The sequence below is a fragment of the Ruditapes philippinarum genome, unplaced genomic scaffold, assembly GCF_026571515.1.
Source record: "Ruditapes philippinarum isolate M1 unplaced genomic scaffold, ASM2657151v2 ctg1310_1_1_1_1, whole genome shotgun sequence".
Lineage (NCBI taxonomy): Eukaryota > Metazoa > Mollusca > Bivalvia > Venerida > Veneridae > Ruditapes > Ruditapes philippinarum.
In genome coordinates, this window is record NW_026856986.1 from 524406 (window position 1) to 541912 (window position 17507).

A 17507-nucleotide genomic window follows, 5' to 3' on the forward strand; every position below is an offset into this window, starting at 1 on the left:
GCGGGATCCAGTTTTGTGGACGGACGGACTGACGGACGGACAGACGGACGGACTGACGGACGTACTTAGCAGACGTGTTTGTGGGGTTATTCCTTTGATCTCTTAACCCCACAAGAGCAAATTTTTTTAACCCCATAAGAGCATTTTTAACCACATAATACATGTCTCTACGGAATGAACCCCATACAGAGTGCCTGTACATAAACCTAAACCTCATAATGTAGCTCTCGTCTGCTCGGACAGACAGACGGACGGAGGGTAAACCTAAAATCCCCTTCGGTAAACCGGTAGGGGACTAAAAATGCTATGCCACCGCATGGTTCAAATTTCATAGCTGTGCATCAAAGGACAAGAAAGTAGGTCACATCATCAAAATCTAGATCAAAGTTCAATTTTACAACTAAAACTGTGCACATGGTCAAAATTTCATTGCTGTACATCAAAGGACAAGAAAGTAGGTCACTGTCTCCTTGGGCAAGGCATAATTTTGACCCAAGGGTTTAATTACAATCTTGATACAGGTCCACCAAACAAAATTTCAAGTGAAATATCTAAGCTATAGCTTTCTCCCATTCATCAAACATTTGTTTTATTTTCTGTTTTTAATATGTGTACATAATGAGTATCACTGCCCCCGAACAGTGCCAATTTTTGACATTTGAACAACTTTGTGAAAAACTTTGGTAGAGGACCTATAGATGATATTAAATATCAAATATCAAAGCTCTATGTCTTGAACGTTCTGACAAAAATATTTTTTTTTTTTTCACTAAATGTACATAATGAAAATCAATGACCCCCGGGGCGGAACCAATTTTGACCCCAGGGCTATAATTTGAACAGTCTTGCTAGAGGTTCACTACACAATGTTTCATGCAAAATATCTTAACTCTATCCTTTGCAAATTTAGAGAAGATGATTTTTTAAGTTTTAACTATATACATATAAGATAAACCTATGGCTCCCAGGGGCGGAGCTAATTTTGACACAAGAGGCAAAATTTGAACAACTTTGGTAGAGTACCTTTAGATGATATTATTTAACAAATATTAAAGCTCTAAGCCTTGTACCTTCAGACAATTAGATTTTTTAAAATTTTTACTATATGTATATATTGAAATCAATGACCCCCAGGGTGGGGGCAATTTTGACCCCAGGGCTATAATTTGAACAATCTTGCTAGAGGTTTACAACACAATGTTTCATGCAAGATATCTAACCTCTAGCATTTGTCAATTGCTAGAAGAATTTTTTTAAGTTTTTACTATATACATATAAGGAAAACCAATGACCCCTGGGGCGGGGCCAATTTTCACCCCAGGGCTATAATTTGAACAATCTGGGTAGAGGTCTACCAGACAATGCCTTATGCAAAATATCTAAGCTCTAGACCTTTTTGGTCTTTACAAGAAGGTGTTTTAAGGTTTTACTATATGTACATATAGCGAAAATTTTGACCCAAGGGCTATAATTTGAACAAACTTGGTAAGGGTCTACCAGATGATGCCTTATACAAAATATCTAAGCTCTAGGCCTTTTGGGTTATTACAAGAATGTATTTAAAGTTTTTACTATATGTACATAGTGAAAATCAATGACCCCTGGGGCGGGGCCAATTTTGACCCCAGGGCTATAATTTGAACAATCTTGTTTGAGGTCTACCAGACAATGCCTTATGCAAAATATCTAAGCTCTAGGCCTTTTGGGTCTTTACAAGAAGATTTTTTAAATTTATTCTTATAATTCCTTTCTGCATGGAATGAAATTCTTTGAACAACTTTGGAAGCCCTTCACCCAAGGAACAATCCTGCCAAGTTTGGTTGAAATTGGACTAGTAGTTTTTCACAAGAAGATTTTTTAAGTTCACTATATAATCTATATAACACACACACACGCAAACACACATACAGGTGAATCGCTATATGCCACAGCATCGCAGATTGCGGTGGCATAATAAAAATTTTTCTCTTTAATCCCAAGCCTGTTGGCGACAGCAGATTCTAACCATGCAGACTTATTCATTATTACATTTTTATTTGCTTGTTTTTTTTTATTTCTTTTTAATTATAATATTCTCTTTAGCCTATTGGCTGCAGAGGGTTTTACCCATAAAACAAGCAGTTTTAACTTTTTTTTACTTTTTTAAAATTTCTGTTTGATTTTCTTGAAATATTTGTTTTGTCTGGATGCGTGCAGCTATAACATTCTAAACATTCTTGTATTTGACAGTGCAAATAAAAAATTTCATCAAAGTTTTCCTTTCCATTTTTTACAAAATTGGTTTTAAATTTCATTTTTATTGTTACTGATGATTGTTATCATCACCAGAAACAGATTTTCAAGAAATGCACTCCCCCCCCCCCCACACACACACACAAATCGAGCTCTTTTTCAGCACTTTTCCAAGAATACCCTCTATTCAAACACTTTTCAAGACCTAAGCGAACACAGAGTACAGACCACATTAGATCTGCATGTAAGAATATATCAACAGATACATTAAAGGTTACATATGTTATCTTTTTAAATTAATTATTTCATATAATTGTCAAATCAAAAAAATTAAGGTGGAAAATGAAAATTGCCATTGATAAAATACATAAATAACTAGAACCATCACTAAATGTGATTAATACCCCCCCCCCCCCCCTGCAAGACTGCTTCAAAACTGAGGAAGTTACTAGTAACAGAATACCTTGCAAAAGAACTGAAATAGGGTTATGGTTGTGGGCAATTAAGATAGTTGTGGTTCTTGTACTTTGCATTTCCTTTCAATGTGGTTGACCATTGATGAAGTTTTATTGAATTACTTTGTAAGTCCAAAAAGAGTTACGCTTCCTGACCACTGCATTTTCATTAAATTCTAAACATTAGTTTTTAAGTTATGCACCTGACAAGGAAAAATATCAAAGGGCAATAACTCTGTTATTTGTCAAATGGTGTTATTGTTTTAGTGCATTGCACTTCCTGTTGTATTGAATTCCAACAAGTAGTTTTCTAGTTATGCTCCGGGCAAGTAAAAGTAACAAAGGGCAATAACTTTGTAATTAGTCAAGACGGAGTTATGGTTCTTGTGCACAGCACTTCCTCTTATTGTGCTTGACCATTGTATGAAATTGTTTTGAATTCATGGTCCGGACAAAAAAAGCAAAAGTAACAAAGGGCAATAACTCTGTAATTACTTTAGATAGAGTTATGGTTCTTATGCACTGCACATCCTCTTATTGTGCTTGACCATTGTATGAAGTTGTTTTGAAATCCAACCAGTAGTTTTCAAGTTATGCTCTGGACAAGGAAAAGTAACAAAGGGCAACAACTCTGTAATTAGTCAAGATGGAGTTATAGTTCTTGTGCACTGCACTTCCTCTCAATGTGCTTGACCATTGTATGAAGTTATATTGAATTCCAACATTAGTCTTCAAGTTATGGTCCGGACAAAAGAAACAATGGAAAAGTAACAAAGGGCAATAACTCTGTAATTACTTAAGATAGAGTTATGGTTTTTAAAAACTGTACTTCCCCTTATTGTGCTTGACCATTGTTTGAAGTTGTTTTGAATTCCAACCAGTAGTTTTCAAGTTTATTATGCTCAAAAGTGTGATAATTGATGCACTTTCTAAGATAAAAATACTGAAATACTTAGTTTGAAACAACACAGAATAATTGCTTTCCCAACAAAAAAATAAAAGCAAAAGGCCACTTTAATCTAAGCTGCGTTTCTCCCTCTAACATCATAAACAGTATGATAAAATGGCTGAGAGAAATACAGCAGAAATAAGGTAAGTGTAAGTTGAAGGGACTTTTGTAAAACCTTCGACAAACTGCGACTATGACTCATAAATCGGTCTCAATATCAACTCAAATATAGCTTTTTACAAAGAATACATAGAGGGAAAATCATAACTTTCATTTTACTTTGACACATCGAGAAATCGACTTATCAAAACTTCGACTCTACTGTATCATCACATTCATCACTAACCTTGCACGCAACACTCCTGACACCGTGAAGTACATTGACTGGGTACACCACTTGAGCAATCAAGGTCATGAACCTATTGTAATTCAATCCAGTAAGAGCTCCCTGTCTGGGTTATTATTTAGATAAAACATCTTAAGATAAAAACATCTCAATCATTAGATATCTGATCTCTTATCAGTTTGAGTTATGACAAACTGATAAATGATTTGTTTGTTTGTTTGCTTCATTTTACCCCTTTTCCCAACAGTATTTCAGTCATATAGGCAGGTGGTTTCCTAACCATCACCATGCAGTACTAGACTTCCTTCCTCCATGCTAAACTACCAAAATCTTATGTTCCCATTAATTTTGCGCATGAAAGGACAAGGACATAAGGTTAAAAATTACTATACTACACAGGTCAGTAAGGTTACTACAAGGCTATTAAGCAAGGAATGTTATTCAGTATAATTACTTCTCTGCAAGACTGGATAAAGTAAGCCACAGTGTGGATAATATTATAAAATTGATGTGATTAACTGTAGAATAATTTATTCAATGAAGTGATATGTGAAGCAGTACAAGTGGTGGAACATACATGACGAAGAAGTTAATTGACACAGATCAAGCAACCAAGTATCACTTGACCCACTTGATTGTTTCATCTTCAACACACGGTATCATGTAAGTAAAAAAAAGATAAATAAAAAGATAAAGAAGAAAAAACATTTCCCCTTAGTTTCTGAAATTTAATATTTTTAGAAACAGTTAAAAGTGATTTAATCTTTACACCAAACAGGTAAAGTCGTTTAAACTTCTCATGAAACAAATACAATCAAGTTATCTAACATAGGTTCTGTTTGTTCCCGATTTTTGTGACCTACAAAATCCATTACAATCTATATATATTTTTATCTCTTCTTTAATACTGCCATTTATAACCCCTCTTGAGAGTATTATGGGCAAGAACTATCAGTGATTTTTCACCTTATATAATAGAAGCCTATTAAGAAGCCTATTAAGAGTTCTTTTTTTTATATCAGGCAGTTTTTTCTTTCAAATCAATTTTCTTTCAAATCATGCAGTTTTCCCAAAAATCTAAACTTAACACAAGGCTACCACTTCCAAAATTACCAATTTTAGTGACAATTCTTCCTAAAATCAAGAATCTTAGGCCTGACTGCCCACATATAAATGAGGAAACCACTGTACACTATATGTGTAAAACTAGAAATGTGTCCATAGGACACGGATGCCCCCACACGCCACTGTTCTGTCAATCTTATGACTCTAGGTCAAATATTTTTTGCACTACATGTGCCACAAGTTGAAAACTAAAAATCAACAAAGGGCCATAATTCTGTTAAATTTGGTCGCAGCGAAAATTCCTTCCTTTACTACCATCTACACATTAGGGTTGTTCATCCCTGGAAGTTTAAGCAAAATCTGCCATCCGGTTTAAGAGGAGTTGCGTTCACAAAATTTCTACATAGTATAAAGTGAAAAAATCAACAAAGGGCCATAATTCTGTTAAATTTGGTCGCAGCGAAAATTCCTTCCTTTACTACCATCTACACATCAAGGTTGTTCATTCTTGATAGTTTAAGCAAAATCTGCCATCCGGTTTAAGAGGAGTTGCGTTCACAAAATTTCTACATAGTATATAGTGAAAAAATCAACAAAGGGCCATAATTCTGTTAAATTTGGTCGCAGCAAAAATTCCTTCCTTTACTACCATCTACACATCAAGGTTGTTCATCCCTGGAAGTTTAAGCAAAATCTGCCATCCGGTTTAAGAGGAGTTGCATTCACAAGATTTTGGGACGGACGGACGGACGGACAGACGTAAGGACGGAGTGACGGACGGACGGAGTGACGGACGGACGGACACTCGGACGGACAAGTGCAACGCTATATGCTCCCACTCTGTGGGGGCATAAAAACTTGTATCTTCTTTGTTAACTTACATTTTAATATAATAAAATCCTTGTATAATTAAGAGCAAAATATTTATCTGTTGAAAAATAAAGAGAAGGTCGACTTATTTTTTTATATTTCAGAAAAACTCAAGCAGTTAGCTCAGGAAAAGTCTACCTAAACCAATGATGCGACATATCATTTCAAAGAATTTAGCAAATCCAAGTAACGGCATTCTGGGATATCTTCTGACTGTAAGCTTCTTTCACTGTCACAGTATTTTCTATTCATAGATTTTATAAAATATTCACATGCTTAATCACTTATTTCAAAGTAATATTTAAATATCAACAAGCAAATTCGTTGAATTTATATCCCCCGCCGAGTACTGGTTATTACTAACACAACAACATAAGGCTTTATTCATACATTTATCATGGCATAAACAGTAATATTCTTTGAACTTGATAAATATTCATGGCAATAACAGAGCCATAACTCTGTGTTAAATAGTAAAATCTGGAAATGCCAATGAGATGTATGCATACTGCATAACTAATCAAGGGCCATAAATCTGAGTTATAAGTGTCTGACCGGAACAAGGCGACTATATGCACATCTCCTCTTATCCCATAAAGTTTCATTGAATTCCAGCCAGTAGTTACAGAGAAGTAGCACGAAAACAATTATTGCTCTGGTTGCATACTGCATAAGTTATCAAGGGCCATAACTCTAAGTTAAAATGTCTGACCCGAACAAGGCGACAATATGCCCATCTCCTCTTGGTATTGAAGGTTCCAATAAAGTTTCATTGAATTCCAGCCAGTAGTTGCAAAGAAGTAGCGCAGAAACGAATATTTTTTTATATGCATACTGCATAACTAATCAAGGGCAATAACTCTTGAGTTAAAATGTCTGACCCCAACAAGGCAATAATATGCGCATCTTCTCTTGGTATTGAAGGTTCCAAAAAAGTTTTGTTGAATTCCAGCCAGTAGTTGCAGAGAAGTAGCGTGGAAACGATTTTTGCTCTATATGCATACTGCATAACTAATCAAGAGCCATAACTCTGAGTTAAAGTGTCTGACCCAAACAAGGTGACGATATAAGCATCTCCTCTTGGTATTGAAGGTTCGCATAAAGTTTTGTTGAATTCCAGCCAGTAGTTGCAGGGAAGTAGTGCGGAAATGATTTTAGCTCTATATGCATACTGCATAACTAATCAAGGGCCATAACTCTGACTTTAAGTGTCTGACGGGAACAAAGCGATGATATGCGCATCTCCTCTTGGTATTGAAGGTTCCCATAAAGTTTCGTTGAATTCCAGCCAGTAGTTGCAGAGAAGTAGCACGGAAACAATTCTTACTCTATATGCATACTGCATAACTAATCAAGGGCCATAACTCTGAGTTAAAGTGTCGGAAATTCGAACGGAAGGATAGACGGACGGACAACGCCAAAACTATATCCCCCTCCCGATTCCATTGGCGGGGGATAATAATTATGTAAATAATGACTTATTGTTAAATGATATATATATCTAAATGTATTTTCCCATAATTATAGGCACAATATTTTTTATCCCTAACCTGCTGAATTTCTTAAATGGACTTGTCCAGCTTACATTTATGGAACTGTCCCATTATCAATTTTGGGGATATTAAGATGAAAATTTGAAGTTTGTCAGACAACAGTGACGAGCCTTGTCAGACTGCACCCATATGCTATTTTGCCTGGCCCTATACTGATGGCAAAGACTGAGACAAATCACTTTCAAGTCTTTGGGTTGGTTGGGTTTTACATCGACCCACACAGTCTAGAAAACCTCAGATGTCCTTCCACACAAATGGGTACCTGAGTATAACCATCAACATTCCTTAAGCTAGCTAGATAGTGTCTTCACATTTCAGAAATCAAAGTCCCTGTCAAAAGGGGCAAGTGGTTTGAAGTCAACAATCTTAAATCACTCAACCACTGATGCCCCACACTTTTAATTCCAGCAGGGTAAAGGTTCCCCTCTAATAATGCTTCATATCAATATATTGCCCATTATTGGGTTTTATTCATTTTAACTAATTAACTAATTGCAGTCTGATCAGGATCCATGCTGTTCGCTTACCAACCCTTTTTCATTCAAAAACCTATTGTATCAGTATACAAGGACTATTGTCAAATGACAAAATAATTTTTATGTTTGTGACCTCAGTATGGCGGGAACCCACATGTCTTTTAGAATAGCATTAGAAATTTATCCATTTATTTTTGAAAAAGTTCTTCCTTGGTAGCTTATTTTTTTTCTCAATTAAAAGTCCAATATAGCTTTTACTTTTATTTCATTTCCATCAATATTTCTACATTATTTCTTCTTTTTTTTATTCGGAAGGGGAGGGGGAGTGGGCATGTTGTTCTGTATTTTTCCTTAATGGTTCCCATTATTCATATTTCAGATCAATCATTTTTTTCGTTTGCTTTTTGGCCAGTAGTAAAGTTATAATAATTGCAGACAAAATACCTCTCTGTTTCTGTTTTGATACTTCTGAAACAATTCATTTCACATGCTTGAAATCCATTTTTATATTTGAAAGATACATTCAAAACATTAGTGACATTATGCCCATCCATGGGTATACAGGTCAAAACAAGAGCCAGTTGAACTGGGTAATGCTACCCGAGGGGAGCATAATAAAAATAACTTTAGATCTTGCCATTATTGCTTTCAATTTTACAAGAGCCATGTCAACATGGCCATCCCCCGCCGAATGTGTTTGCTCATTGGAAGAATGTTTATGTAGTAGAGCAGAATAATTCCATTTTAAGAGGTCTTTTGGTAATGAAAACTGATGGCTATAGTGATTACAGATTTGAAACCTATGTGAATACTGATGGCTGAAAATAAAAAAAAAAATAATGCAGGGTAGGTTATCATTCTTGTGTGCTGTATCCCTCCTCAGTAAAATCTATCCACCTATGAAGTTTCAAGTTGATACCTCAAATACTTTTTGAGAAAAAAATTGAATTGAAAAATTAAGTATGAAAAATAACAAAGGGCAATAACTCAAAAATTATAAAAGGTAGAGTTATCATTCTTGTGCACTGCACACCTCCTGAGTTAGATCTATGCACCTATGAAGTTTCATAATGATATCTCAAAGGCCTTTTGAGTTATGCTCTGGACAAAAATTAATTTTGAAAAATAAAAAAAGGGCAATAACTAAACAATTATGCAGGGTAGAGTTATCATTCTTGTGCACTGCACTCTTCCTCAATGAGATCCATCCACCTATGAAGTTTCAAGTTGATACCTCAAATACTTTTTGAGATAAGCTCTGGACAAAATAGCATGAAAAAGGAAAAAGGGCAATAACTCAAAAATTGGTTAGGGAAGAGTTATCATTCTTGCGCACAACATTCCTCCTCAATAAGATCTATCCACCTATGACATTTCATGTTGATATCTCAAACACTTTTTGAGTTATGCTCCACTCAGGTGAAAAATTAAGTATGAAAAATAACAAAGGGCAATAACTCAAAAATTATGAAAGGTAGAGTTATCATTCTTGTGCACTACACACCTCCTGAGTGAGATCTATGCACCTATGAAGTTTCATGTTGATATCTCATAGGCTTTTGGAGTTATGCTCTGGACAAAAATCAATTTTGAAAAATAACAAAGGGCAATAACTCAAAAATTATGCAGGGTAGAGTTATCATTCTTGTGCACTGCACTCCTCCTCAATGAGGTCTATCCACCTATGAAGTTTCAAGTCGATAACTCAAATACTTTTAGAGATATGCTCCGGACAAAAATGTCGGAAGGACGGACGGAAGGACGGACGGAGACTATTTCTATATCCCCCGCCGCCTTTATGGCGGGCGGGGGATAATAATCTAGTTCATGTTTATACATGAACAGTGGCCCAAGTGACGCACTGAAGATTCTTTTAAAGACGTTTTCGGGAGTTTTCATAATAGACATATAGGCAAAATTAAAACTGTTTAATAGAATTTCTTAAAACAAGAAAGGTGACCCCAATTTTTTTTAGCTAAAAATGTTTCTGTTATCACATTCTAACAACATGCCAAGTTTAAAGAAATTCTATTGAACAGTTTTAATTTTGCCTATATGTCTATATGAAAATTACCGAAAACGTCTTTAATTTTCAACTGATAAAAAGAGGGCAGCAGTCTTCTTATCTATTGGGCAGTTGTTTTAAACATTTGTTTTATTTTATCCTAAACATTTTTAATTACCTTTTTTTGTCAAACACCATTACAATAGTCAATTTTTTTTAACATATTGCCAATTCAGGTCAACTTGACAACGAAAAAATGATTACAAAGTCACTTTAAATCTATTACAGAAATATCTAGTAAAAAGGAACAGATTGGTGGAACATGCGGCTGTAAGGTTATGTAACATTCAACCCGACGATAACGTACTAGAGGTGGGTTTCGGTCCAGGGGTTGGTCTAAATGAAGCTTTCAGAATGGTTAAAGGTAATGTCTAGTCTTCTTAACTTTCTTTCCCTTGGCTTGCTTTTTGTGTTTTCTGTTATCGTATTTAAGTCCTACAGACATAGTTCAGAAACAAGTGGAAACAATAAGGTCTGAAACTACAAAGCTTTCTACTGCTTAGGGGGGACATCACCCGCTCCTTCAAACAGGCCGCCAGCTGTATCCATCAATATGATAGGATTAATTTCCTTGACATGATTTAAAATAAGTGACTTGAATTATCGCTGTATTTAACAAATCATCCCCTTAGTGCAGTAACCTGTTAACTAATACTAATATACTTTAATAAACAACCATTAAAGGTAACCTCTCAGCCACAATGGGCAACATCAATATAAAAGGATTGACATCTCCGACGTGATTAATACTTCAGATCAAGTGACATTGACAATTCTGCCTTATACAATTAACATTATATAAACAAATATATGCCGCGTCACGACAAAACCAACATAGTGCGTTTGCAACCAGCATAGATCTAGACCAGCCTGCGCATCTGCGCAGTCTAATCAGGATCCATGCTGTTCGCTTACCAACCCTTTTACAAGTAGAGAAACTGATAGTGAACAGCATGGATCCTGATCAGTCTGCTCGGATTCGCAGGCTGGTCTGGATCTATGCTGGTCGCAAAAGCATTATGTTGGTTTTGTTGTGACGCGGCTCAATTATATGCCACATGCCTGACAGTGACTTGAAGTATGCATGTATGAAACAAATTATAACATGTCAAAACAAGTTAATTCAGGATAGCTTAGTCACATGAGGAATTTCAACCTTCTAAACATGGTTCATTATATTTTCAACAAACGTTATTCTGAACTTGGCAAATCTGGTTAATCCTAGGGTATAAAAGTAAAGTTGTTCTAACTTCATGGGGAACTACCATTCACAATATAGTGGTCAACATTTTGTGCTTATTATCTGAGGTACACATGGAAGATAAGGAAAGCTAATGTGTAAGCCTCATTAAGTAAATGCATCACCTACATACTTACCTACCCTATCCCACCCCTCTACCCTACCTTACTGCACCTACAACCCCACCCTCAAAGCTTAAACCAAACCTTTATACCTTACTTACCAAACCCACTCCATCCCACTCAACTACACCCATCCGCCACTATTAACTGACCTACCCACCAACTTACTTACTTAATAAATTTACCAAGTTATAACTGAAGAACTTTGTTTACAGATAAGATGGGGAAAATCTAAATTTGCAGAGTTCAAGAATATTTCTATTTGTTTCCACTTTATGTTGGGTTTAGACCACATTCACAAGATTGTTCTAGTCAAATGTTAGCAAGCATTTACTTTATATGCAGAATGATTGTACCTTTGACATATTCCCAGCTTAAGTATAAGAACTAAATTTTTTAACTCTTCAACGTTATCATTTCAATTGGCAGTACAGGATGAATGGCGATGTTTACCAGTAATTATCTATATGTTGTTCTGGTTTTTTGTATATTTACAGATGGTTCTGGTATAGTTCATGGCATTGATATCTCTAACAGGAGTTTTAACATGGCTAGTAGAAACCTTAAACAGGAAATCGCAACGGGGAAAGTAACACTCCATATGGCCTCGGTGACAGATATTCCATTTGATGCCAGTAAATTTGACAGTATATTTCATACGAACTGTTACTATTTCTGGCCAGACATGGATGCTGCAGCTAAAGAACTTTACAGAGTGATTAAACCAGACAAATTAATGGTTGCGTGCCTAAATCATTCTCGATTGAAAGATCTAGCAGAAAAGGGATTCATGCAATGTGGAAATATCGACCCAGACAGATACATGTCCGCCCTTGAGAAAAACGGTTTCTATGATGTTAATATGAAAAGTGTTTCATTTGAAAACAAAGACATTGATGCAATTGTTGCAAAAGCAAGAAAAGAAGTGACATAATCAATCCATGCAATAAATATAAAATAATAAGCCCTTACAAAAATAAACTGATTAAAAAATGTATAAATTTTATTTGTTTTTTTTTTTCCTCTTTGCAACCAGTGCAGACTCCTTCAGTCGGTTCATTATTATATTTTGTTTAATTTTTATATTATCTCTTTAGGCATGTATGAATCAGTTCCATGGAAATCCATGAGCCTGTTGTGAAATTTTATCTTTTGATGACATTTGAGCCGCGTCATGACAAAACCAACGTTGGTTTTGTCATAACGCGCCTCATTTTATTTCAAAAATGGGTCAAAGACAGAAAAGGCCGTGTTGCATTTGTATATCAAATATCATGAGTCTGTGATGTTACAAAAAATGTTTACCATTGACCATTAATGTCAAAAATTTAACTAAGTCGATAAACAGGAAGTAGATGAGCGACAGACCTGAAATCAAATCCCACTGTATGGGACCATGTGTCAATGCTGTATGCCAAATATCAAGAGGCTGTGAAAAGTACATGCTGAGAAAACTGTTACGAAAATTTCCTACCATTGACCATTAATGTTGAAATTTAACAAAGTTGGCAAACAGGAAGTGGATGAGCGACAGACCTGAAATCGAATCCCACAGTATGGGACCATGTGTTGATGCTGTATACCAAATATCAAAAGGCTGTGATAAGTAGTTGCTGAGAAAACTGTTACGAAAATTTCCTACCATTGACCATTAATGTTGAAAATTTAACTAAGTCGATAAACAGGAAGTGGATGAGCGACAGACCTGAAATCGAACTCCATTGTATGGGACCATGTGTCAATGCTGTATGCCAAATATCAAGGACCTGTGATAAGTAGTTGCTGAGAAAACTGTTACGAAAGTTTTTCCCGGCCCGCCCGCCGCCCGACATTCACCATACTATAACCCGGGTTTGCACCAGTGCAACCCGGCCAAAAATGATCAAAGCACCATGTGTAGTGAAGTAGATTTAACCCTAAACTGGTTGGCAGCAACAGGTCTTACCCATGTAACCAGTGCAGACCTAGAACAATTTTGACCCCAGGGCTTTTATTTGAACAAACTTTGTAGACACCCATTAGAAGATGTTTCATGCTAAATATCTTAGCTCTAGCTCTTTGGGTTCTTTAAAAGAAGATTTTTTAAGTTTTTACTATATACATATAGGGAAAATCAATGAACCCCTGGGGTGGGGCCAATTTTGACCCCAGGGCTTTTATTTGAACAAACTTGGTAGACACTCACTAGAAGATGTTTCATGCCAAATATCTAAGCTCTGGCTCTTTGGGTGTTTTAGAAGAAGATATTTAAAGTTTTTTCTTTTGGTTGCCATGGCAACCAGAGTTCTGCATGGAATGGAATTCTCTGAACAACTTTGTTAAGGCTCCACACAAGGAACATCCCTGTGAAGTTTCATTATGATCTGCCTTATGGTTTCAGAGGAGATGTCGTTTTAAAAGTGTGAACAGACAACAGACGAGGTACGAAGGACGACAGACGACGGACGAAGAGTGATCCTTATAGCTCACCCTGAGCATATGCTCAGGTGAGCTAAAAATATCTGTTAATGGGGAGATAATTCTGGAAATATTGATACTAGCATTAAAAACCTTGCCACATATGATGTGGTTGATGATGAGGAACATATATCTAAAGTTTTCAGTTGATCCCTTATCAAAGGTATGATAAAATGGCGAAGAAAAATATCAAAATCATCACTTACCTTGCATGCAACTCTCCCGACACCGTGAAGTACATTGACTGGATCCACCACTTCTCCCATTATTACTCTGGTTGCCGTGGCGATAAAATCATAGTCCAGTGCCTTGGATACAAATGGAAATGACCTTGACACTCTAACATTGCACTCAATGACCTTCAGCTGATTATCCTGTATAAAATAAATACACATATCAAAGTAATGGCCACATTACCAAAATGGTCACATACCAAAATATCTACATTTAATTTTTTCATACATTACAAACTCTGTAAAGCAACACTCTTTTGGTGAAAAATATTTGAGCCGTGTCACGACAAAACCAACATCCGCATAGTCCGATCAGGATCCATGCTGTTCACTATCAGTTTCTTTACTTGTTATAGGGTTTGTAAGCGAACAGTATGGATCCTGATCAGACTGCGCGGATGCGCAGGCTGGTCTGGATCCATGCTGGTCGCAAACCGATATGTTGGTTTTGTCATGACGCGGCTCATTTTGGTTGCTGGGGAGAGATGTTGCTCAACAGACGTAAAATCAATTTTTGAAGTTTCACTTTTGGAGAATCTGAAACTGATTAAAACTTTACTTAACCACCAAATAATCACCCAAACTGTAAAATCATCAGTATAAAATTTCATGTTTCACAATTTCTTTGTACTTGAAGAAATACTGCAACTGTGAATTAATACTTTTAAGAAATTAAGTATCAGATAGTATGCTTGATTACACTCGGTGCTTGATAGTAATACAAGAGCCAATATAATGTTGATTTTCTAAATTCAAAAAAGGGCCACATTTCTGTCAAAATCAATGTCAGAGTTATGGACCATGGGCAGTATGCTCTCAAATAAGTTTGTGAAGTTTGGTCCCATTTCTTCCAGTTTTGGAGATACTAACTTGCATGTAAAATCTTAACTGAAGTGTGATGCCTATGCCTGGGTGATTACAAAAGCTCTCCATATTCTCTGAATAGATAAGCTAAACAAGGGTGCCATAGTCACAAAATACGCCTGTTTACGAAAGCTTTAGATGGAGATGGGGGCATTATGGATAAGTGTTATCTAGCAAGCAAGTTTTTATTCTTGGCACTGTGTTGTTAAATGAATCTTAAAACAAATCAGTAGGGAAGATATGCACAGGATGTGTGACCTTGACCTTGGTCGCAGGGACCTGAATTTTATGCACGGCACTCAGCCTCACAATGATGAACATTTGTACCAAATTATATTGAAATCCCTCTATGCATGTAGAAGTTTTGCTCCAGACAAGCGTTTTTCTATGAGCTCTAACTGTGACCTTCACCTTTGACCTAGAGATTTGGTTCATGTGCAGGGCACTACGTCTCATGGTGGTGAACAATTCTATAAAGTAACATTAAAATTCCTCCATGCATGTAGAAAATATGCTCCGAACAACGTCTGGATGTTTAATCATCTCCAGTGACCTTGACCTTGCAAATATTAACCTAAATTAAATGTGTCACACCTGTAGTCATGATAGTTACCATTTGTGCTACAATCCATCAATAAATGATGACTAAACGGTCCCTATACACATCTTCAAATTTTTATCTGAACTTTGACCTCTATGTGTAACCTTGACTTTGGTCGCAGGGATCTGAATTTTGCGTGCGACACTTAGCCTCACAATGGTGAACATTTGTGCCAAGTTATATTGAAATCCCCCTATGAATGTAGAAGTTTTGCTCCGGACAAGCGTTTTTCAATGAGCTCTAAGTGTGACCTTGACCTTTGACCTGGAGACCTGGATCATGCATGGAGCAATACATATCATGGTGGTGAACATTTCCATAAAGTATTATAAAAATTCTTCAGGGTTGCCAGCACTTTGGTGAAATAAAATTCCCTGACTTTTCCCTGACTTTTCACTGACCAATTCATGTTTTTCACTGACCAAAATCGTCAAACACATAAACGGCCTCCTGACCTCCCCTATAGCCGTCCAATCCTCCGATTATATTTTTGCATGTAAACTTGTATTTATTTTCCAAAATATAAAACATTTACATCAAAGAATTGGTTCTAATATTCTTAACTATTTCTATTCAAACACAGTGTGACTGTTGGTCAGTGAAACATGTGAAACATATGACATGAAAATCAGAAGAATCATAATATAAGCATCTGTATTAGAAATCACATAAGTCACTCTTTCCTTCCTAGTTAATCAACACATAAAACACCAAGACTATAAGAGTAATACATGTACTTGTATGACAAAACTTAAAATTCAAACATCTCTAAACTATAAGAACAATAAACATTTAACACAGTTACTTGTATAAGGCATCATAATAAACTCCACTGATTGTGAAAACAAGAACATAGGGCTCATTTTGGCATATCATGAAATAATCACTATAAAATTAAAGACTTTGAATGAGTGAAGTAAGTTAGTGTGAAAAAAGTTAGTGTGAAAAACATAGCATTGCATAATTTAACCAGTTTCCATCATGTTTGCAAGACAAATCCTCTTGTACAATTTCTTAGTGTCAAAGCAAAAAGCAAAGCAGGTTATATGCCAATATGGTAGTTTGGTATACATGTATACTGACTAGATTTTGTTAGTAATTAAAAGCCCTTCTAGTGATCATGCACAGAAATAGCTGGACCAATACAGAATACAGTGTACTGAATTAGGCTGAATGATGTTCTAAGGTAAATAATGGGTATTATAATCACTAAGTTAACATATAATGCTTCTTAATATCACAGTTTACTGTTATTTGAATTTAATGCTTAACTGTGAGAGTGATAAAGTCAAATATTAAATGCCTAAAGACTGCCATAGCCAAGAAAGACCTTCAATGCGTATATTTTTCGACCTTTGAAATAATTTTTCCCTGACTTTTCACTGACTTTTCAGGATTTTCATTTTTCACTGACCAAATTTCAAAATTCCCTGACAATTCCCTGACCTTGAAAAAATACCCAATTTCCCTGACTTTTCAAGTCCGCTGGCAACCCTGATTCTTCCATACATGTAGGAGATATGCTCCAGACAAAATCTGGATATTTCACCATCTTTAGTGACCTTGACCTTGCATATATTGACCTAAAGTACATGTGTCACAGCCGTAGTCATGATAATGACCATTTGTGTTACAATCCCTCAATAAATGATGATTAAATCGTCCCTATACACATCTTCATATTTTTATCTAAACTTTGACCTCTATGTGTGACCTTGACCTTGGCTGCAGGGACCTGAATTTTGTGCGCGACACTCCGCCTCACAATGGTGAACATTTGTGCCAAGTTATATTGAAATCCCTCTATGCATGTGGAAGTTTTGCTCCGGACAAGCATTTTTCAATGAGCTCTAAGTGTGACCTTGACCTTTGACCTAGAGACCTGGTTCATGTGCGCGACACTGCTCCTCATAGTGGTAAACATTTCTATGAAGTTTCATTAAAATCCCTCCATACATGTAGGAGATATGCTCCGGACA

At 36.1% G+C, this 17507-nt stretch overlaps 2 protein-coding genes across 6 annotated transcripts in view; one reads left to right on the forward strand and one right to left on the reverse strand.

The window, feature by feature from the left end:
- Positions 1-17507, reverse strand: part of LOC132748397 (CAD protein-like) — an 89455-nt gene that overhangs the window by 46367 nt on the left and 25581 nt on the right. For all 5 annotated transcript variants that reach the window (XM_060738001.1, XM_060738004.1, XM_060738002.1 and 2 more), the window contains one exon: positions 14037-14204. In XM_060738001.1, coding sequence (XP_060593984.1) covers positions 14037-14204 — 168 coding nt within the window. The remainder of the gene's footprint in view (positions 1-14036; positions 14205-17507) is intronic.
- On the forward strand, positions 6013-12315 carry LOC132748398 (uncharacterized methyltransferase YdaC-like). The gene is made up of 3 exons (XM_060738005.1): positions 6013-6132; positions 10240-10375; positions 11871-12315. The coding sequence occupies exons 1-3, from the start codon at positions 6064-6066 to the stop codon at positions 12305-12307; spliced, it is 642 nt and encodes a 213-aa protein (XP_060593988.1). The 5' UTR covers positions 6013-6063; the 3' UTR covers positions 12308-12315.

Excerpts from the sequence above, each read along its gene's own strand:
- LOC132748398 (XM_060738005.1), top strand. The coding sequence starts at position 6,064 with ATGATGCGACATATCATTTCAAAGAATTTAGCAAATCCAAGTAACGGC. Across the intron at positions 6,133-10,239 it reads TTCTGGGATATCTTCTGACT|AAATATCTAGTAAAAAGGAA; the intron begins GTAAGCTTCTTT and ends AATCTATTACAG. Across the intron at positions 10,376-11,870 it reads AGCTTTCAGAATGGTTAAAG|ATGGTTCTGGTATAGTTCAT; the intron begins GTAATGTCTAGT and ends GTATATTTACAG.